Raw genomic sequence first — 23,716 nt, forward strand, 5'->3', positions numbered from 1 at the left:
GGAAACCCTGGGCAATATCGCTTCACGGGGATCTATGGTTTTGCAGCAACGTCTGATCGAGATAGAACATGGGATCTGATGCGGGATTTGGCTGCAGAACCTTGTATCTTACCTTGGATTGTTGCTGGCGACTTCAATGAAATTCTGTGTCAGGCAGAGAAGTCTGGTGGGCCTCCTCGTGCTGTAGCGCCAATGGCAAAGTTCCGGCAAACACTAATTGACTGTGGTCTTATGGACATGGGATTCTTTGGTAGCCGTTTTACATGGTCGAGTAAATTCACAAAGGAGCGTCTTGATAGAGGCCTTTAATCACAAGGGTGGCGCACTTTGTACCCATACAGTAGAGTTCTCACACTACTCCCAGTAAGTCGGACCATTGTCCCATTCTAATTGAAGTGAGAGCTACAAGAACTTCTAAACGCAAGCCGAGTAGGCGTTTTCGATTTGAGGAAATGTGGCATGGTGATGAGCGATGCAATGCTCTCATCCAACGACATTGGTCCCAACCTACTACTGGGAATGTTTTGCATCAAATAGGACAAAAAATTGCTAACACCGGTCAGCAACTTATGGCATGGCATGTTACTGAGTTTCAACAACAAAAGAATGAGCTACACAGTCTCGAGGCTAAAATGAATGATATCATGAAGAGGCCATTCTCACATGAACAGTATGAGGAGCAACGTCTCCTGCATGTGCGACATAGCCAAATCCTAGCGCAACAGGAGAAATATTGGAGGCAGAGATCAAGAGCTGTTTGGTTAAAAGAAGGGGACAGGAACTCTGCCTTCTTCCATAGTAAAGCCTCTAATAGACGCAGCAGAAATACAATCAAGGGTTTGAAAAATGAGGGTGGGGAATGGACAACTGACCCTGATGAAATTAGTCGAATTCTGGTTGATTATTACAAGAATATTTTTGCCACTGAGGGTTGTGATGATGCCGCTCTTTCGGAGATTTTTAGAGCCACCCCAATGAGAGTCATACCACTCATGAACTTAGCCCTGTTGCAGCCCTATACTGATGAGGAAATCAAAACAGCTTTGTTCCAAATGCACCCATCCAAAAGTCCCGCACCTGATGGCATGTATCCCTTCTTCTTTCAGAAATATTAGAGCATTGTAGGTATGGATCTCTATGTAGCTATTCGAAACTTCCTTGATCATGGTGATATATGGACTGAGTCCAACTTTACTTACTTGTGCCTTATCCCAAAGATTCCAAACCCTACTGATGCTTCTCACTTTCGCCCTATAGCTCTGTGTAATGTTGTTTACAGAATCATTTCCAAAGTTGTTGCAAACAGATTGAATAAATGGCTTCCAGAAATTATTTCTCCATTGCATAGTGCATATGTTCCGGGCCGTTTAATTTCAGACAACACTCTGATAGCTACAGAAGCTGCCCACTTCATGCATCAATTGAAACATCAGGAAGAAGGTTTTTTCTCTCTTAAACTGGATATTAGTAAAGCATATGATCACCTTGAATGGCGCTTTCTGCATGCTATGTTGACTAAACTTGGTTTTGATTCCAAATGGATTGCCATTGTTATGAGTTGTGTCTAATCTGTCTCTTATGTTATTCTTGTCAATGGGGAATAGACCACGGAGATTAGTCCAACTAGTGGTATCAGGCAGGGTGATCCTTTATCACCATATCTATTTATTCTATGTGCAGAGTGTTTGTCAGCATTGTTATCTCAGGCGGTAGAGTCTGGTTTTATCATAGGTTTGAAGATGTGTCATCAAGCCCCTATTCTGCATCATTTATTTTTTGCTGATGACAGCTTCTTATTTGGTGAGGCAACTGTGCAAGAATGCCTTCATGTGCGGGCAATCCTTGATATTTATGCAAAAGCTTCTGGACAAAGGGTCAATTTTCAAAAAAGTAGTGTGGTATTTAGTAGAAATGTCCCTATAGATTTGTAGAATGAGTTGGCTACTATTCTTGAGGTGCAGTGTGTGGAGGAGCATGATCGCTATTTGGGCTTGCCCTTGACAGTAGGTAAATCAAAAACAGCTAAATTCTTGTACATTAAGGAGAAGCTGACCAAAAGGTTGGTGAATTGGAAGGCTAAACTTCTAAGTAGTGTGGGTAAAGAGATCCTCATAAAAGCCGTGGTTCAGACCATGCCGTTGTATGTTATGAATTGCTACTTGTTACCAAAAGGGTTGTGCGATGATATTCATCAACTTTGTGCGTCTTTCTTTTGGGGAGACACTGATGCTAAAAAGAGGATTCATTGGCGTAGCTGGGAAAAATTGTGCCTCACCAAGCAAGAAGGAGGTATGGGCTTTAAAAATATTTATGCATATAATCTGGCCATGTTAGCTAAGCAGGGATGGAGATTTTTATCGAACCCGGACTCCTTAGTTGCTCGCTTGTTTAAAGCTCGATATTTCCCTAACTGCACTTTTTGGGAGGCCCAACTAGGAGATGCTCCATCCTTCTCTTGGAGAAGTATCCTTGAGGGTAGACCTATCTTGAAGGCAGGGGTTAAATGGAGAATTGGAGATGGGTCAAATGTGCATATCTGGAATGATCAATGGATTCCACACTGTTCCAGCTTTCTACTTCAACAATCAAGACCTTCTTCTTCCCACAATATGGTCTCTGATCTTATTAATCCACATGATCGTACGTGGATCCATGCTACTATTAATACTCTATTCCCAGCTGTTATTGCAGAGTAGATCTTGACTATTCCCTTGAGTAGAAGAACAGTGGCAGATAAAACCATGTGGGCACCGGAAAAGAGGAGTTTCTTTACGGTCAAGTCAACCTATTGGATAGCACGTCAACAGGTTTTGGGACATGTTCTCACTACTTCTTCTAACGGTGATCCTTTTAGTGAATTATGGCGTAGACTATGGAAAGCAAGGGTGCCTGGCAAAGTACATATTTGTGTTTGGCGGGCATGTCAGAATCTTTTGCCTACTAGAGATCGGCTACTGACTAAGGGTTACGATGGTGATACAAGATGCCTATTGTGCTCCGCCACTGTGGAGGACACCACACATATTTTCTGTAAATGTCCGCTGGCCATTGAGCTTCTCTCTGCTTCTCCATTTCATCTAGCTTCTTCTTTGATTCCTAACATGCCTTTTTAAGGAATGGATGTTGGAAGTTGCCCTCAAGCTTAAACCTAAGGTGTTTGAGCAATTATTGATGATCATTTGGTCGTTATGGAAGAACCGAAATGATGTACTATGGGAGAATAGTTTGAAGCCTGCTTCTGTACTCATGTGCAGTGCCATGGCATGGTTAGAGGATTTTCACAAAGTCAGAGCACCTGCAGTCAGTTCCAAAAGGCCCGACCAACAACGTTGGAAGCCTTCTGAAGGTAATCACATTAAAATTAATGTTGATGGAGCTTACTTATCACCACTAATGCATGGGGGAATAGGTGGTGTGGCTCGGGATTCACGTGGCCACTTCATTGCAGCTTTTGCACATTCCATTCCACATGTGGGCTCTGCGAAGCAAGTGGAATTGGTAGCTATTAGAGAAGGCCTTGATCTTGCAAGGCAACTGCGCCTAGCCGAAGTGATTCTTGAAACTGACTGCCTTGTTGCAGTGCAGGACATTGCTCAAAATGCTAGCTCTGATTTGGTTAGTATTGTTGATGACATTCTGGGGGTTCAGAAACTAATACCGAAGGTTCAGATCACTTTTGTGCCTCGAACGTGCAACCGGCTTGCACATAGGTTGGCTAGTATAGGCTTTGAATCTAGTCTTAAGGAGGCTTGGTTTACACAAGCCCCATATTGTATTACAGATCTGATACTTTCAGACTGTACTAATGTAAGCTGAGCTCTCTCTTAATAAAACTTCATATTATTTCAAAAAAAAAAAATACAATTAAATTCTTCAAGCAAAGAATATATATGGCCAAAAAAAATTCTAAGTTTAGAAATTTTGGGTGTGGGCTGTAGCCCACCATGGCCCATGCCTTTTTGAACTTCTATTCCACGATGACCTGCATATTTGATCCGGCCATGACCACTTGCAGCTTTTGGATTGGCTCACATCTCTCATTGCTCCGATCACCCAAAGCTAAGTTCTCAAAATTCCCTCTCATCTGTATATCTTACTGAGCAATCGATCAGTGTGCGATTGTAGCTCACATATACCTGCTTGATAATACAATTAATGGCCACGTATGCTACCTCTCAAATTAATGTCCATGCTTATACATGTGTGGCTCAGGCACACAGGCATGCTCTTAGTGCATAGTTTCACTGCACGTATCCGGCCAACGTACACAGTAATTCTATGCCACACACATGAGCCCTCAATCAGACACCTCATGTACATACCAACTATAGTGACTTATCAATCAGAAGGTTATTTAACAGACCCCCATATATACGACTCCCATGACACTAGGATAAGCAAAGCAAGAAAATTGACACTCTGGACAACTACTCCTAAACCAAAGAGGAAACCGTCTACAAAAATGAATCCTTAGGCCTACAAGTTTCTTAAAGCGAAAGTAATCCTCCACTAAGAAATTAACAGAGGTAAACGTAAAATTACGATTCAAAGAATGACCGCAAGTACAGCTCTCCCTCAATCTAGCAGCATCTCCATTCTCCAAGATAATCAAAGAAAACGAGGAAGAACGAACAAGATAGATAGATGAAACTCGTCATAGAAAACAATATCGTTGTGAATCAACGAGGGACGGTCAAGATCCTCCCCGAAGACCTCGACGACGTCTGGTTTGTTTTCAATCTCATCTCCCCCGGTGACGTCATCATCGCCGCCACCACCCGCAGCGTCAAATACAGCTCCCGCATGAAGGTCATTCACGAAATCTCGATCACAGCCGTGGACTACCACAAGGACTCGTCCACCCTGAGCGTGCAGGGCACGACCCTCACCACCAACTAGCACGTCAAGAAGGGACAAGGTCTCGGTCGAGAAACTGCGCCAAGGGTTCAAAAAGTTCTGCTACAGCCAACAAGACTCGCACAACTGTTCTTGGTGGGGCCCAGGCAGACCAAGACTCTGCGCCAAGGTGGAAACTCACTCCAACCCTAACAAGTACTTCGGGAACATTTTCCAGGCTTTCGTGAAGCACGTTGATCTGAGCGTCGTACGGTGCGTCGTAATAGGGAGTCAGGGAAACGCGAAGGACGAGTTCCGTCGTTTTATGATTGCGGAGGCGAATAGGTTGAAGGTCAAGTCAGTAGAGAACAACAAGCAACGCATTGTCGTTTTTAACACGAGGAGCAAAGGGAAAGACGGGAACAGTAGTTTGCTTGAGGTTTTGCATGACAGTACCGTGATGAACTTGGTCAGAGACACCAAGGCTGTGATGGAGATCAAGGCTTTTAAGGAGTTTTCGGATTTGCCAACAACGGATTTGGACCGAGTGTGTTATGATACCAAGAATGTGGAGATGGCGCATGAGTTGAAGGCCATTGAAACGCTATTGATTACCGATGACTTGTATGAGAGTGTAGAGATTGAGACGAGGTATAAGTACAGAGGGTTTGTGGAGTCGGAGAAAAAGACAGGAGGGAAGGCGTTTGAGTTTTCGTCCGAGCATGTATCCAGCTAGGGAGGAGCTAGCTAATATGAGCGGCATTGCGGTAATTCTGAGGTTTCCACTGCCTGATCTTAATGAAATGGTTTCTTAAATCCCTCAGTACTGTATAGGCTTTCATTTTTGTTTAATCTGTTTGTAATCGACAATTTTGTTAGTTTAGTGGCATGAGACCTTGAGGGAATGCAACATATGCGCTTCCCCTCGAAGAAGAAAGGAAAAAAAAATTGATTTATTTGCTTGTTATTATATCGGGTGTGCACCGTACCAGTAGCCATCACTCTTCCCTGCACCGCACATCCTCCACCAAAGATGCAGGAGAAGGCATGTGAGGGAAGAACAATATGTTTTAGTTTATAATTCAACAGAAGCAGAAACAAATCAAGGCAGACAAGTTAGATCAGAATCCATATGGCACAGCAAATCAATAATGATAATTCAGAAATCAACAGAACCAGAAAGGCAGACAGGTACAGTCATAACACATATGGCACAATAATGGATAATTTAAAGATCTTCGCCCTGTTTTGTTATGCAAGGGTAACATTTACAGAACTAGACAACAAACCCATCAAATCCCCATAGATCTATAAATATAATCAAATGAGAATTACAAATCAAAATCTTTGCAAGATCTGATAAATGCTCTCTGCTGCGTTGCCGCCAACTATTCTATTAGCCCCAAAACTGGTTGCACTGAAAACTGTATAGGTCATTATGGACTTACAGTAAGCCAGCTGTTTTAAGAGCCCCTTCAAAAGCCTCATCAGTATTTTTAACCTGGAGAAAGCAAGAAGAAAGCAATCAGACTAGTTTAAAGTTCTCCCCAATAATCTAACCTCTAACAAGTACAGAGCAGAAACAATTTTGGAACTTCTGAAAACCTCTCACAACCTGATGTATACAATTAGACGCTTCCAAAAGGCAGAATTTATGTAGGATAAGGTGCAAGAATAGTTACCTCTGGTACTTTGATGTCAAAATACTGCTCAATTTTTGACATGACCAACTCGTCATTATCATCGCAAATCAAGTTAAACACAGCTCCTGCAGAATTACATATGTATACACCACTTGGTCAATGTCTCCATTTATAAATATCAATGCAATATCTTTATACTACAAAAAATTGTCTCAAGGAAAAGCATGATCAATGCAAATGGGATTAATTGGATAGTTACAGCTCTTCTAAAGAGATGCTTTGGAGCACTGGTGTTTAGAGTGATGAACATGTACCATATAACATACAGCATCTCCCTAAAAATAAGTTTCTATCGCAATTCTTAACAACTGCCAATCCAACCAGCACATCAGCCAAGTGAGTTGGATCTATTAACCACAAATGCAATCCATAAATGCAAACAATAAACCCATTTGCAAAAGATCAACCTCAAGACGAGAAGATTGAACTAAGCTCAGCAGGATTGACAAGAGCCATGACTGGTTCCCAATGAGTGATTAGTGGGAGCTGATGACTGAGTAGATATAGCAAAATCAGCCACTAGCACTACTCAACAATTTAAAGCACCCCTCTACAAGTTATTGAGGTCATAATGTGCTTCCTGTAGAAGCAGGTTTTCAAACAACAGGACCAACTTAAAAAGTCATTGTCCCACCAGAAAAAAGAACAAAAGGAAAATAAAAAATATTCATACGCAGTGCTGAAGAGACTGCCTCCCGTTAAAGTACCAACTCCTCCACGCTCTCAATTTGTGATATTCACATCCAAACGGGTGAAAAATGAGAAGTGCATGGGCATTGCCAATTATGCAAATACCCCTTGCATAATACAGGAAATTTCAGAGATGTACTCCATATAAGTGCTTGCTCTACATCCTTAAATAATTGTGTTTTAAGTCAAAATAGTATTCTTTTTCTTTTTTTCCTTTTTTTTTTCCTTTTTCGGTGTTGCAGTCCCAATATATGGAAAGGGACAGAATAGAAAATATAAATGGAAAAGTCCATACGACAAATACAGGAATCAGAAACTTACCCTTGCGACCAAAACGCCCTGCCCTGCCAATTCTATGCAGGTACACCTCATAATCAGGTTCTACAGGTTGTGACCGGGGACCAGGTGAATATTTGACCGGAAGATCATAATTGACAACACAGTTAACCTACAAAAGGTATCATGTCAGCATGTAAATCTTGTGAGGCATATAAGCTAGAAGAGAAAAAGAATGGAGACAAAACCAGCACCTGCTGTTGGTCAAAGCCTCTGGCAAGTACATCAGTTGATATGAGAACTTGGGTTAAACCATCTTTAAACTCTTTGATTATTTTGTCTCTGTCCTCGGTGTTGAGGGCACCTTGAATAGCAGTAACAGCATAACCATCATCAGAAAGTTGTTGATACAACATTCTTGCGCTATTTTTTGTCCGAACAAATATAATCCTCTGTCCTAATTTTTCTCCCAGGTCAAAAATTTTGGTCTTGATAACCTCAATCTTGCTCAGTTCATCAGGACAGTACACCTTGTACTGCTTAACACCCTCCAAAGATAGCTCTTCTTTCTTGACAAAAAGTTGATTGTTACCACGTTTCACAACCCTTGAGACAAAATTTGTGACTCTTTCATTAAATGTAGCTGAAAACAGAAGAACCTGAAAAGAAATACAATAAGAAAGTATTCAGCCACCACTCCATACAACTCTATGCATTCATACTATATCCACAGATGTAAATAATGTAATACACAAAACATTCCCAGTTCAAGCAGCGGTAAATTCTTACACCATTAACATTCCTTTATGTCCACTACCAAGAATAATAATGTTCATTTTAATACCAAGGTACACCATTAACATTCCTTTATGTCCACTACCAAGAATAATAATGTTCATTTTAATACCAAGGTACACCATTAACAATCCTTTATGTCCACTACCAAGAATAATAATGTTTATTTTAATACCAAGGTGATCTAATCATGGCATTAAAATGTTTAATCTTATCGAGTATTCAAGAAGTAACAGTACAGATAGTTTATCACAAAACTCTCATTTAAGAACTTATACTTCCTAGCCTAACTTTGATTATTATCCTCAAACAATTAATGATGAATGAAATGGGAAGCAATGCCAACACTTATTTTCTTGAACCTTAAAAAAGAGGTGATCTCACTGACAGATATTGAAATAGATTATGTAAATCATGCAACAAACTTTTAAGTGCAATGGAAGTTCAAACTTAGGTTCACAAACCTGGCAGTTAGGGCTAACTTTTTCTGTGTCCCTCTTTATCCTTAAGGAATCATCTTGGAAGCCATCCTGCACAGAAATATATAGGTAGTCAACAAATATTACAGAAAAAAGCATCAGTTTTTTTGAATGAATTCTTATCAGCAATCAATCAAATGCAATATCTGCGGCATCACTTATGGCTTAAAAGATCAAACAATGAGGATGCTTAAAATCATGAACAGAAGAAGCTCGACAGTGTTAAACAGTGAGCAAAGACCTAAGATCAATTGTCCCAAAGGCTAATTCTGTTGTGTACAACAGTTGACATTTCACTACAACCTAATAGAACATGCAATAAATCAATAAAACAGCTTACCTCAGCCAGCATGTGATCAGCCTCATCGAAAACAAGGACCTTCACGCGGCTTACACCCAGCTTTTTCGTCGACATCCATCTCTTGATAGTACCAGGAGTTCCAATCACAATTTGTGCCGTAACTGGCGCCCGGAAGCTAGGCGAAGGTGCATTCCTCTCCCTATCTGCAGGGACGGCACACTCCGAAGTAACCCCAGTGTATTTCCCCATTTTCTGAAGAACCTCCATATTCTGCCACATTCAAAACAATTATCTCAGACCCTAAAAAGCTCCCAACTTCATTCAATTCGCATCACAAGTAAACAGCTTTGTTCGAAAACTCAACCTGAATAGCCAACTCTCTGGTGGGACAAATGCAGAGAGCCTGAGGAGCTTTCACATTGGGATCAACACGGCCGAGCATACCAAGCACGAAACAGGTCGTCTTCCCGGAACCATTATGGGCCTGAGCAACCAGATCTTTGTACGGGGGAGTCAAAATCATAGGCAAAGTGATCGCCTGGATTTTACTGGGCTTCTTGAAGCCCATCTCTACATACAAACCCTTGAGCACCGCCTCCGGTAGATTCAGGTCCTCGAAAGTACTCGCCGACGTGTACGGCGTGTCGCCGGCCGTAACCTGAATCCAATTCAATCCCCAAATTAAGTAAGAATCTAAACCCTAATTTCTATCAAATCCAACAAATTGAGAATAGAAGTGAGAGAGAGAGAGAGAGAGTACGGCGCTGATATTAGAGTCTTCAGGATCGTCGAGGAACTTGTTCTCAGTGATCTTCAATGCGGCGACTTCGAGCTCCGGCTGGTCTGAAGTAGACGGAGGAGCTTCGGTTTTCTCCGGCTCCTCCGGCGGATCATCCTCTTCGTCGGCCCAGCATTTAATCACGGGCTTCGCCGGGGGCGGAGGAGGTGCACTGGTGACAGAGTCGGTGGAGGAAGAAGTGTCGACTGGTGGCGTCGTTGTGGAGGCGGCGGCAGTGTCAGTCTCAGCCATATCGCGCGGTAAAAGATGAAGTTTGGATCGGTGGAGTCGCGGACGGGTTAAAGCTTTTGAGGTCTCTGGAAGGGTCTGAGGTTTTATATAAACCCGGGTTTAGCTTAATTAGGCGGTTTAGCTTAGTACCGACGCAGTAAAACAGTGTTGGGCCTTCGACTTGCCCCTTCGTAATCAAACTCCAAAAAGAAAAAACTATTCTTTTTCCATTTGGACGAATTATTCTTGATTCGAATTCGGTACTTTCTATTTACGAAGTGAAGACTTTATATCACTAAATTAAATGGTTGAATGCGATAAAAAAAACTTTGTTTTCTAGAAACAAATCCAATGTAGTTCAATGTGATTACTTATGAAAAAATGTTTACTTATTTAGAATCAGTATTTTTTATTTTATTTTTTACTTTTATTTAAAAGAGGATCAAATGATGGTTGAATCAGATTCTGCTGTTCTTATTACTCTTCTCCAAAGCATAGACCCACAAGACTCTTTTGCAGTCTTTTGATTATTACATAATCAACCACATATATAGAGAAAGAAATATGGTCGATGACTTGTTGGCTAAGAGAAGCACTGATCAAGAGTTGACTATCCTCCAATCGTTGTTGTCCAAACAGTGCTGGATGACATGGATGGCGTTGCTAGGCCTAGAAACTTTGTAACAGCCTTGGCTGGTTAGCTTTTCTTTGTTTTTGTTGCTTGGGCCTTTGGGCCCTTTTTACTCAAAAAAAAAAATATTCACTTCTACTCCCATGGTGACTCGAACCCATGACTTCATCATTAGGTAGTGGGTGCTCTAACCACTGAGCTAACACCACTTATGAATCAATATGAGGATAGGACTTATGAATCATTTGTTATAATTGATTTTCTCTATGTTTACTAATACAAAAGGAAATTTGCATGCATAGGTTAGACTACAAAAAGTACAAATTTTCTTCATTCTTTTACGATGAGTTTGGATGAATCATTTTCAATATCCATAGAAATTTAAAATTGAAGAGAATTACGACTCCATCAACGTAAGTATCATTAAATTGATAATTCTATTGTTTGGATGTCATTATATAGAATTTAAGTGACGCAAATTACAAATTCTTCTGTTTGGATTGGTGATCAAGTGTGTTTGGGCAAGGAAAAAAAATGGAATTTAAATAAAAATGCTTAGGATGTGTTGTTTTTTTTTTAATGGGTATTTCATAATTATTAATTTACATGTTATTTTTAATGGGTATTTCATAATTATTAATTTATATGTTATCCAGGCCCTAAAAGATTCCTAAAGAAATTACTATTTTATGCATTTAGTAAGATTATTATGCTAGTAGACAGACCTGTGTTCACTAGAAAATAGCTATTTTCGATGTTGCCTCCAATTCAAAACTCATGCCTACGAAATATATGAGAATCTCATTACTATTAGAACGAGAATCTCATAACCACTAGAACGAGAATCCCATTACTAATAGAATAAATGTAGAGTTTCATTCAGATGCTATTAACTCTATTATAAATATCAACATTCACTTCTTGAAAATCTCATTCATCAATACTTGTATCTTTCTCTTATTTTCATTCACATATATTTTCTTTTCATTTTCCTCTCAAGAATGTGAACACAAATGCTAGGTTCGTGGTCGGTGTGGTTGGGAGTGTCATCTTTGGTGGGCTATTTTCTTCCGCATTCCTTGTTCATACAAATATGGAGAAAAAAAGATGTTGAAACTTTCGATCCAAACCTTACCTTACAACTGTGTTGAATTGTTTGTTATGAGTTACTACGGATTGCCATTTGTTAATCCAACAACATTTTAGTTGTCACCAATATTGAAATTGGGGTAATTATAGAGCTCATACATCCTGACATATTCTTTATATCATAATTCAGCAAAAGAACGAAAGAGAATTGCTACATACTTTGTATGTGAACTTGTTTTCTTTTGGGTTGTTGTGGCTAGAACTATGTTGGCAATACCTAGCATAAGATGAAGATGAATTGACATTTGAAGGCTGTCGTAGTTGGTTTTGTCAGTAATTTTTTTAGTGTCCTTATGTACAGCTCCTCTATGTTCATCTTGAGTGACATTAAAACAAAGAGTGTGGAATATATGTCATTATGGCTCTCAGTTGCTAACTTTCTAAAGGGTTGTTGTTGGACTTCCTATGCTCTTATTGGAAAAGTGGACTACTTTGTTAGCAATGGTCTCGATGCAATTGCTGGAGCAGTTCAATTGACAGTCTATGCAATATATTACAGTACTTAACCAAAAGATGAAGACCCTTATAAAAAACCTACTGATGAAGTGCAACTTTCAACCATGGTCTAATTATCGCATAGAATTTAAGAAGTGACATGAATTACAAATTCTTGTGTTTGGATTGATTAAGGTGTGTTTGAATGAAGTAAAAAATGGTGAAATTTAAATAAAAATGATGAGGGCTAGAAACGTGCATATCATATTGCACGTACCACATTAGACCAAGAAAGGGATCTTCACCCTTCACAATGTCAATTGAAACATCATTGGAAAAACTCAAAAATTCCAACAAAAGGAATTACAACAGAACTAAAAAAATTCCGATTCGTGAAAGACGAAGTCGAAGGGGGTACGAAAGAGATATTACCATTGCTTGGCTTGGAGGCAGCAGTTCATCTCTTTCGGGAACAGCACTTTGCTCAACAAGTTCTTAGCTCCCCTCCACTTAACTACTCTAATTTTGCTCCTCCCTTTTTGTCAATCCATGAGCGGTTATTGGATTGAGTCTACTATGTAGAAAGAGCATCTAGGCTTTTTTTCATGCTCTTATAAGGGCCAATTTGAAGAAAAGAAAGTCCGAATTTTGGAAATGATTGTTGGACTAGTCACTGGTCCAAGCTGTAATATGATTACTACGTCGGGGAGTGATTTTGTGTTGAAATTTGGATGAGTTTTTCAACATACAAACTAGTGATGTTTATATCGACTTTTATTATCAAGTGTAAATTAAAACTACATTCTTGCATGTATGAAACCGTTTGCTTACTACCCATCATCCGATCATCGATCATTTGATCGAAAAGAAGAAGAAGAAGAAGAAGAAGAAGAAGAAGAAGAAGAAGAAAGGTACTCATCATCAATGTATGAGCTTCCCATCTTATATAAACTCTAGACTCTTGCTAACATGTACAATGAGGCTGTGTTTGTTTCACAGATTTTGGACATTGGAAAAGGAATGTCATTCCTTTCCTGTGTTTGGGAGTGACAATAGAAGGGAAAATGCTTCCTAGTGGAAAGGAAAAAGAGGTGGAAAATGATTCCCCACAACCCACCCAAGATCTACTTTCCCAATGGAAAGGAAAATGATTCATTTCCTTTCCACAAACTAAATACACAAACTAAATAGAGCCTAACTTCCAATCCCCTCCTCTCCGTGTCATAACTCTCTATATTATTTCGTGTATGCTGTGATGAGCTTATTGTTCTTGTAAAGTTCTTTTGGTTCATCATATTGCACGTGTTAAAGCACAAAACCCAAAGTTGTTTTAGACCATCGGGATCCGAGTGTTAACGCTGTGAGTCAGGATCAATCGCATATACCTGAGTTGCAAATCCCACATAGAGAAGCCCACCTGTGGCCGTACGTCAGACAATACCTACCAATATGTAGCCACTAGCAACAACAATTGCAGCAAACCCATGCGCTGTCGCTGCACTATCCGAAGCAGTCACCAAGGAGCAACCAAAATTAAAATGACAAATAATGACAATAACATAGACAAAAATCTGAAAAAAGATTTTGTACGTTTTTCACATCACCAGTGAAAGTAATACCACGAAAGCATTCAACAAGGGGCGTGGCATAGAAAAGAACTCGAGTCATGGTCATATTCGTACTAAAGATAAATGGTAATCGTTTAGTACTTCCTTTCTTTCTGGTGGTGGTCCTGGTGGAACATAGTTTGCAATAGCAAAAGCCATCCTATTGGAAACTAGCTCTCTTCCAACTCTGGCCATTCTAAAGGAGCTTAAAGCTAAAGTTGCTAACTACCCATATCATACGGCACCAATTTTTCTCATTTCTCAAATCCATGCGTTGGTTTTGTTCAAACTCAAGTACAACCTACGCAAATTGTTTTACAAGTGAATATACTGTCATGCATGATGTGGGTTTAACGTGGAGGGATGTGATTGTCATCATCAACAAGGTCCCCTCCACATTTCTTCTTTTTGGAAAAGCTCATAGTATGAAGCTTCTCCTACAATTTCAAGGTGTTTGATTTACATTTTTAGGGTTTTTGGTCATGGAATCTGGCTTTGAATAATACTATATAGGTGAGCAAAGATAAACACACATCATTTCCAACTGTGTTTAAATAAAATAAAATAAAAAGAGTGAAAGACTAATCTTGTAGAAAACGGTGGTGTGTAAACGAGGAAAGTGGGCAATTATATTGTATCGGGATTAATTAGCATGGTATTAGTCAAGTTTATTAAAGAAATGGGGTTTTATATATGAATGTTGCACAATGATTTGTTTGAGTAGATAGTGATAAGACTTAAAGTCCGCAAGGGAAAATGCAGGTACAATGGCTAAGTCAGGGGGTTGGGAAGAAAGAAAGGAGTGGAAAGAAATCAACCTCCAAGTTAACTATAATTGGTTTAATGACTTACAATTGACATGTCCATGATTTGATATGCATGATTGGAGGTTTTATGTGTTGGAAGTGCAACTTCACAATGGCATTAATTTGCCCTCTCTCTTTCAGCCAGCTTCCTCCAATAAAAGTTCTACCACTGATTTGCTTTGGTGGCATTTGAGCTGGCTCGGATTGTGAGCACCCTTTGCATACGTACTTCGATTTTCAGAAATGTAACCGCAATGAGAAAGAAAGCAGTTTCTCTCTTTTTCAGCCAAGCAATCTCATGTAGTCATGTTCATGAAAAAGTGCAAAATCAGAAAGAAAAAAAATCTTACCGGATTATTCTTAAAAGTCCTTGTGAAATTTTCTTTTCTTATAGATTTGTGATCTATGGTCTATCATAAAAGATTGATTTAGGGTTTATCCTACATATTTATCATTCAAACTTTCAAAATAAAGAACGAGTAATAAGCCAAGGTCTAAATAATCAAATGTCCAAAAATGATGAATTCCCCTTTTACTTTTCCTCAACTTACCTTTCAAGCCATGTATTTGCCCGCCAAATCTAGTAGCTATGTATATAGGCTTGTATCGAATTATTAAGCACTTAAATCTTTCAACTTGTTGAAATTATAAAGTTAGTAACAAAATTTCATGTCATCTATAAACGATTTTATTGAAATTTATTCATTAAAAATAGATTAAATTTCACAGTTGCAAATTCCAATTTAAGTTTCAACTCTTGAAATGAAACTTAAACCTCACAAATAGGGTGCTTAATAGTGATTATAATTTATTTATTTTATAAAATGGTACTTTGTCTGGAATTGTTGTCTGACATCCAAAAGCGATACGGCTAACATTTTCCTTTCACACCAATCGGGACCCGCTTCACAGTCAGCATCGTACTCGCATGTAGAGCGCGTGCTTGGAAAGCACTGACTGCAACGGCTATACCCACTTTGCAACTGCGGTTGACTTGGTCAGTCGTCGCTGGTCAAGAAAGGCGTGCGTAATACGCAGCGGGCAGAGAGTGCGGTGATTTGGACGGACCGCGTGGGTCTGCCACCGGCAACTCAGTAGTCATCAGACTTTTTATTCTTCCCACCTCTTTCTTCGTAATTTCAGAGTTAATCCCAATTATTAAGGTAGAGGAGTGTTCAGACAATCTTTTCCGTATGGTCATAATTGCCCTTATTTAGGAAATCTGAAAAATAACTAAAATTCCCACTTAAATTTTTAAATGAAAATCATTGACTCTCAACTCTTGAAGTCTTAATTAAGTAGTGTTTGAGTCCCTTAATAAGGGTTTGAATGTCTGAATTGACCAAAATATTGATTGAATTCATAGTGGTTCAAGCTTTTTCTCTAAGAAGTAGGGAAAATTGGAAAAATACTATTTTTTTTTAATATCAATTGGATCCCTTTAAAAATACTCAATTATTAAACAAACTAAAATTGATTCATAAATATCACAAAGTACAAGTTGGAGCTTGAGTAAATGAATGCGGATAAATATTAAAACATATGCCACAAAATTAACTTTTCAAAAGTCAAATTTAGAGGACTTCATCAATTGAAATCCAAGTGAAACCAGGTGCCACTAGCTCAATATAATAAATAAGTAGAATTTCAATCAGTTCATAATTTATCATCAAAAACAAAAAAATCAATTCATATTTTGATTAAGCAAGAATCTAAAACAAATCGCCTACAAATAATAATCTAGTCTTTCAGTACATAGTTCGCTAAACTTCTCCCTGTATCACAAAATCAACCTGAATCTTCAATATCTAAATAGAAAAAACTAAACCACTAATGTGAAGAGGTTTTCATGGCCTACGGCTAAAAGACCTTTTGTCTTTTTATTTATTTTTATTTTTTATTTTTTCAATCACACCGTGTTCTCAAACTCTTTCCAGGCCCAAAGACTAATCCGTAATTGAGGAATCTTGTTATAGCGCTTCCTCCCCTTGGCCACTAAGAATATATAGGAATTTAACTTCAATAAGCGTAGGAGGGATTCAAACCCGGGTGTGGGGGTTCCACACCTATGGTGGTTAAAGGCTTTTTGTCTAGAATGTCCCAAAATCCGGTAACCATCGCGACGGAGGGGCAAAACCGTCTTTCCATGTTCGTTTGAGTGCCCCAAATCACTTGCTATAAAACCGGTAAAGCAAAAGCTGCTTAATCTAATCCAAAAATGTTAGGCAGCATCAGCAGCAGCAAACCTCCTCAGTCTCTGTTCTCTCTCTGACACTGCCAACCCTTCTCTCTCTGAACCAATGCATAAAACCGAGCACCACCTCAACCTTTCCCACTAAAACTTCCCAACTCAAACAAACCCCCTCGACCCGACCCACCAAAAATGCGGGCCTCTCTTGCCCCGATCTTGGCCCTCCTCGCCCTCCTAACCTCCCCCTCTCTCCTCCCTTCCGCCGCCGCCACCACCACCGCCGCCGCCGCCACTTTTCTGGCTCTCCACAGAGCCTTCCCGCCGACCCACCACCGCGTCCAACTCGACCGCCTCCGCGCGCGTGACCGAGCCCGCCACAGCCGCCTCCTCCAAAACGTCGTCGTCGGCGGCGTCGTCGACTTCTCAGTCGCCGGCTCCTCCGATCCCTACCTCGTCGGGTAATCTCATCACCTGGGGCCCTCTCTTCTTCTCTCTCTCAAAGCTTCAAGCTTTTTTTTTTTTTTTTTCCGAAAGGAGCTTCAAGCTTTTAATGTGGGGGGTTTGTATTAATGGGTTGCTCCCAAATTTGGAAAATGTTCTTAAGTCAGTGATTTCTGGGTAAAGCATTGATTAATGGGTTTGTTGTTCTAGCTCCTCAAAAGGAAACAAAGCATAAAGCTCAAGTCTTGGTTTTTTTTTTTTTTCTTTTGGGCCGTTAAAGCTTGACTGTGGTCAAGTCATACTATTTTGGTTTGTGGAAAAATGAGAGCTTATTATTGGTGATGTAGAGGAGACCCAGTGCTGGAGAATTGACCGGTTTTCAGAGATGGAAATTTGAAAGAAAAATAAAAAAGATTTTTTTTTTTGGGGTCGTTTTTATATAATTTAAATTGAAATGGCTGACTGAGTTTGGCATTTTGCTGCTGCTCCTGGGTGTTCTTTTCAATCAGGGTGGATTGGATCTTTTGTGTATGAATCTTTTTCTTGGTTGCATTTTGTATTTTCTGTTTTTATTCTGTGACTGAGATTGAGCATCTTTTTTTATTTGTCCAGTATTGTATATAAAGTTAATGACTTTTGTTCATCTTCAATTGTTGCCTTATTGGTTCTGTTTTTAGGCTTTATTTTACAAAAGTAAAATTGGGCTCTCCACCAAAAGAGTACAATGTGCAGATCGATACCGGAAGCGACATCTTGTGGATTACCTGCAATTCCTGCAGTAATTGCCCCCAGACTAGCGGACTTGGGGTAAATTTCTGTTCTCTATTTTTTCATTGCTGAAAGAAGCTTGTAGAGTAGAGAGCTAATTCAAATATTAACAATTTTCCATTTGTTACAGATTCAGCTCAATTTATATGATTCTGGCAGCTCCTCAACTGCGGGGCAGATCTCCTGTTCAGATCCAATATGCAGTTCTGCGGTTCAAACTTCAGCAACAGAGTGCTCTGAGAGTAACCAGTGCAGTTACACTTTCCAATATGGCGATGGAAGTGGGACGTCTGGTGTCTATGTATCAGATGCACTATATTTCGACATGATTCTGGAGCAGTCTTTTATGGCCAACTCTTCAGCTGCCATCGTTTTCGGGTGAGCTGTTTTGACTGAAACTGAAATGGTATCTTTACACATTGTGCAATGCAAACCAATCACCGGCATAGAAAGGATAAAGGGTGTAAGAGGCAGAAAATAAGAATAGCTAACTATCTATCAAAATTGCTAAGTTGTACTTTTTATAGATAAATAAAGCAAAAACTGCAGTTTCAGGTGGCATGATTAGCAGTCTATAATTACAAAGAATTTTTGGAAAAGCATGGCTAACCAGTCCCACACAGTCAAGATCTAGCATGATGTGTGCCCGAAGAACATAGTTAATTTTGCAGTGTTACTCTGGTTATTAGTACATATGTTTTTCTTATGCATCAAAAAAACTTCTTCATTTGCTGCAAGATTCCAGCATTAATGTTCCCATTCTTTCTGTTTATTGAAGCTTATTGCCTTGGATGATCGTGTTGGAAACAGGTGTAGTACCTATCAGTCTGGGGATTTGACCAAGACAGATAAAGCGGTGGATGGGATATTTGGGTTCGGCCAAGGGGCATTGTCTGTTATATCCCAGTTGTCATATCGAGGGATAACTCCCAAAGTATTTTCCCATTGTTTGAAGGGAGATGGCAATGGTGGGGGTATACTTGTTCTTGGTGAGATTTTGGAGCCAAGTATTGTTTATAGTCCCCTCGTTCCATCACAGTATGTCTCTATCCTACTGGAGTTCTCTTGTTTCTTTCTAGAAGTAAATAAATGCTCTGAATCTGCAAAAACAGAATTCTTAAATATATAGATTATTGTTTGTTCTTTCTGTTTCTGTTTGTATTATTTCATTCCAACGTAATTTTATTTGGTCACTAATGGACCTTGACTATGAAATATCCTTTTTAAACGCTTAACATTGAGTCGGTCACTTATGACCTGTCGAACTCTAATTTTAAATGCTCTGAATCTACAAAAAGGGAATTCTTAAATATGTAGATTATTGTTTGTTCTTTCTGTTTCTGTTTGTATTATTTCATTCCAATGTATTTATATTTGGTCACTAATGGACCTTGACCATGAAATATTCTTTTTACACGCTTAACATTGAGTCGGTCACTTTTGGCCTTTCGAACTCTAATTTTAGGTATTTGATACTGGCAAGGAGATTGTATTTACATAATTATGGTTGGAATACAAGGATCACCTACTGCACCTCTTTTTCTATTGTGAGAAACATGTGCTAATTCTTTCCTTTGCTGCACAGACTAGATAGGGTGCATTACTGTCATCCAGATCACTAATGTTTTGTGTTTGACTTAGATGACATAAATAAGATTGTTATTTCTCTGAGGAAATCTTGGAAAATTTCTCTTCCTCCAATGCCATTTTTGGGGCTCATTGAGTGGGTAGTGTGTGGGGTAGAGTACCATTCATGAGGCATATTTATAAACCTTGCAAAATTGATTAACTAGATTTCATTCCTTTATTATGAAGATAGATTTGTTGATGTGCAATCTTATTTTCTAAAGCATTACCTGTGTACTGTTACTGTCTTCACTTTTAAATAATATATATATATATATATATATATATATATATTTGGCAACTGATTCCTAAGTTATTATTTTCAGGCCTCATTATAATTTAAATCTTCAGAGCATTGCTGTCAATGGGCAACTCTTACCAATTGATCCAATAGCCTTCACCACATCAAACAGCCGGGGAACTATTGTTGACTCAGGCACAACTTTGACATACCTTGTGGAGGAAGCTTATGATCCTTTTGTCAGTGCTGTAAGTTTGTTTACGATTTGATTTGATGGTTCACTTAGATTAAAAGCATTGTTAGCATTTGGATTAAAAAAAAACTAGGAAATTTTGATTCATTTATTCATTAACCTTATTGCTATATCACGAAGTGTCATGAACAGAAGATCCACTTGTTGAGGCATAATATAATCTCCCTTCCTACAGAAACATTCTTTTCTTTATTCCTATTCTTCCAGTTTCTATTGGGTAACCTCACTTTGACGTTCCATTTGCATCTGCTCTTTCAATCATATTTGAGATTGGGCTTCCCTTTAGTTAATGTATTGCATCAGAAAAATCAGCTTTCAGAGGAATCCAGAGGGGAGGGCTTAATTAATTTCTCATTGCTTGTTTCAATTGTGGCTGCTAGCTCTTTCCAATATGAGCATGTGCTGAAGCTGCTTTTGTTGGTTATTTATTTGATGTGTAGATAACATCGGCTGTTTCACAATCTGCAACTCCCCTTATTTCAAAAGGAAACCAGTGTTATCTAGTCTCCAACAGGTTTGTTCTTGGGATGTATAACTTATAACTTCCTTTTTCTCAAGAGTGGGATTAACAGTGGTATGTTTATCTTTAATTTTTCAGTTTGGCTGAGGTGTTTCCTCCCGTTAGTCTAAACTTCGCAGCTGGTGCATCGATGGTGTTGAAACCAGAAGAGTACCTTGTACATACGGGTTTCATTGTAAGTCGTTCCTCTTGCTCCTTCTGGATAGGTGTCTTAGTCTAAGTAATTGCATTAGACATGATTATTGAAAATGGTAGGACATAAAAGTATGGTATTGTTACAGGAAGGTGCTGCTATGTGGTGCATTGGCTTTCAGAAGGTTCAGGGAGGGGTGACAATTTTAGGAGGTTAGACCCCGAATTTGGGCTGCTTTTTAAACTTTTATGGAAATATTTTTATCTAAGATTTAGCAAGTAACAACATTATCTGATTCACAATTAAGTCATAGTGCATCTACAGGACCTAGTATGTGTTCCGTTATCCAACTAATTTGGGCTGCTTTTAAAACTTTTATGGAAATATCTTTATCTAAGATTTGGTAAGATCAAGTAGCAACATTATCTGATTCACAATTAAGTCATAGTGCATCTGCAGTACCTAGTGAGTGTTCTGTTATCCAATTAATCTAACTGAAAATCATGCATAAACAATCTCAATTGATTTTAGACTTTAGAGGCATATATTCAATGAAAGAACTTGGCGTCATGGCTCTACTATTTATATTTGAGTTCTTAAGTTCTATGTTTGAAGTGCTAGCTCACATGTGCATGTTTTTAGTGTCAAAATTTTTAATTAACTCACTTTATACCGTATCTGTGACCAACTGATCACAACTGTGTTCTGGTGTTCAACTTCCTTAATGAAATTAGAAATATGTTAGGATTTCCATGATTTTCCTCTTCAAATTTGCTTGAGTGCTATTTGATCCCATACCTCTATACGCTTTCGTGTATCGTGAGATTTTCTGGTCTACCTTGGAGGCTTCTGAGCACTCTGCATTTATTATAGATATTGATTTTCACAATTGTGCTTCTTCTTTTTTGTCCGAACTAATACTTGAGCATGTATGTTAATCATAAATGTGCCATTCGATTGGCTGGATTTCTAATTATATTTTCTTCCCCTATTCGGTTCTTCAATTGCAGATCTTGTTCTAAAAGATAAGATATTTGTGTATGATTTGGCTCGCCAACGCGTTGGATGGGCCAACTATGATTGTAAGTTCAGACATAAGTGCACCAACTCTTTTATATATTTTTCTTTTCCCCTAGATCCTTGGACGAGTACCTATCTCACATGACGTACACTTCATTCTTTTCAGGCTCATTATCCGTAAATGTCTCAGTAACTACTAGCAAAGACGAATTTATCAATGCAGGACAGCTGAGTAAGAGCAACGCATCAAGAGACACGCTTTTCAAGCTGCTGACAACAGGGATTATGGTTGTCTTGCTGCACGTATTGGTGTTAGTGGACTTCCATCTTCTGTAGTTTTAAACCTCAGATTCTAAATTGGATTTTCTTTACAATGCGCATCAGCTTGGCTGATCTTTATTTATAGTGGTCAGTGCCAGGGTCAAGGTGTATATCATTCTGATGTGCTTCTGATTTGTGTGAATGGGTGGGCACCATCTTTTCTTCTGACTTGAAGTTTTGCTTTGTTGCCATTACACCCATATGTGGTTCTCCATCTTCATCAAATTGTGGCCAGTAGAAGCAGAGCAAGTCAATTGTAGCTATTGCAGGATTTAGGTAGGGATATAGAATTTCTGTTAGGGAATTGATATCAGTTTTGTCTACTAGTTTACTTCACGATTCCAAAGTTCACTTTGTAAGGGAATGTCAGAATGTATAGAGCCGAAATGAACAGATTGTTTGTAATCATACAAATTAAGATCATAGCTGGCTGTCTCTGTTCAGGCAATAGTTTGTCTTGATTATTTTTCGAGTATTATGAAGGAAAACTTGTTATTTTTGGACCACAGACTAGCTTTCGTTTGACCAAACTAGAAGCTTTCTCTAATGAGAGATATGCAGTTCAATGAGAAACACAGAAAGCTGATCAGTGTTTGAATGTCTAAATACGATTTTAGAGCTTGAAAAACTATGATCAGCATTTGCGCATTAGAACCACACTTTTTTCTGTGTGATTAGTGAAAAATTCTCAACTGTGTTAATCGAGAGCTGGATTCTAGTCGAGTTAGCAGGAGAGCTGGATTCTAGTCGAGTTAGCAGGAGAGGCTCCCTCACGCCAGCACTAACTGGGATGCATTTTGTTGATGCAAAGCAATACTAAAAGTAAGCAATGAACAGAAGGTTGGTGCATGCAGTGAATGGTGACTGGCTATACATAGAACTCTTGTACTACATATTCAAAATCAGGACCAAAATATAGGTTTGCAGTCAGTAGCACCAAAAAACAACTTCTGACTCATACCATGTTCAACATGTGCGTATTCACAACGAGAGTGGAACGCTTTTATAACCGTAGACCACCCCGGACTAGTTATATATAGAACTCTTGTTGTCCATATTTGATAGCAAGAACAAAGTATAAGTTTGCAATAAGAAGCATCAATGAGTTGCCAATAGTTATGGACAACTTTTGACTCGTAACATGTTCAATAGGAGCGTTAATATCACAATGAGTGTTGAACGCTTTTATTTTTTATTTTTAAATTTATAATTTATAATTTTACGCTTTTATTTTTTATTTTTAAATTTATAATTTATAATTTATAATTTTTATTTTTACTTTTCGAACAAAGAAATAGGAAAAGGCAAGATTGAGGGTGTGTCCATGAAAGGAGGCGTTTGTTGGGGTGAAAAAAGGTGGCAATTGTGAATGGTGTGCGAAGTATTTTCGCTGCTTTGAAATAGTCATTACGCTCTTGGACCCCCACTTAATTCTCACTCGCTTCGCACTTTGTGCTTTTACATGTGGTATTTTCCTTGTACACT

The 23,716-nt window shown here is 38.9% G+C and overlaps 4 protein-coding genes across 4 annotated transcripts; 3 read left to right on the plus strand and 1 right to left on the minus strand.

Annotated features, from left to right (window-relative positions):
• Nucleotides 1-452: 452 nt before the first annotated feature.
• Nucleotides 453-2,696, plus strand: LOC112194201. The gene is made up of 3 exons (XM_024334445.1): nt 453-1,083; nt 1,681-1,874; nt 1,962-2,696. The coding sequence occupies exons 1-3, from the start codon at nt 453-455 to the stop codon at nt 2,694-2,696; spliced, it is 1,560 nt and encodes a 519-aa protein (XP_024190213.1).
• Nucleotides 2,697-4,644: 1,948 nt separating this feature from the next.
• Nucleotides 4,645-5,572, plus strand: LOC112194202 (protein PELOTA 1). The gene is made up of 2 exons (XM_024334446.1): nt 4,645-4,876; nt 5,004-5,572. The coding sequence occupies exons 1-2, from the start codon at nt 4,645-4,647 to the stop codon at nt 5,570-5,572; spliced, it is 801 nt and encodes a 266-aa protein (XP_024190214.1).
• Nucleotides 5,573-5,969: 397 nt separating this feature from the next.
• LOC112193245 (DEAD-box ATP-dependent RNA helicase 38) lies at nt 5,970-10,190 on the minus strand. Its single transcript, XM_024333319.2, has 8 exons — nt 9,841-10,190; nt 9,445-9,738; nt 9,120-9,350; nt 8,765-8,830; nt 7,760-8,164; nt 7,551-7,677; nt 6,519-6,604; nt 5,970-6,337 (listed from the first exon to the last, which is right to left on the minus strand). The coding sequence occupies exons 1-8, from the start codon at nt 10,108-10,110 to the stop codon at nt 6,281-6,283; spliced, it is 1,536 nt and encodes a 511-aa protein (XP_024189087.1). The 5' UTR covers nt 10,111-10,190; the 3' UTR covers nt 5,970-6,280.
• Nucleotides 10,191-16,922: 6,732 nt separating this feature from the next.
• Nucleotides 16,923-22,737, plus strand: LOC112192336 (aspartic proteinase 36). Its single transcript, XM_040516435.1, has 11 exons — nt 16,923-17,366; nt 18,027-18,156; nt 18,248-18,495; nt 18,928-19,155; nt 20,070-20,232; nt 20,678-20,751; nt 20,836-20,932; nt 21,039-21,102; nt 21,901-21,972; nt 22,077-22,221; nt 22,317-22,737. Exons 1-11 carry the CDS (start codon nt 17,101-17,103, stop codon nt 22,402-22,404), a joined length of 1,575 nt encoding a protein of 524 aa, XP_040372369.1. The 5' UTR covers nt 16,923-17,100; the 3' UTR covers nt 22,405-22,737.
• The last annotated feature ends 979 nt before the right edge of the window (nt 22,738-23,716 follow it).

This window comes from Rosa chinensis, chromosome 3 (genome assembly GCF_002994745.2).
Source record: "Rosa chinensis cultivar Old Blush chromosome 3, RchiOBHm-V2, whole genome shotgun sequence".
Lineage (NCBI taxonomy): Eukaryota > Viridiplantae > Streptophyta > Magnoliopsida > Rosales > Rosaceae > Rosa > Rosa chinensis.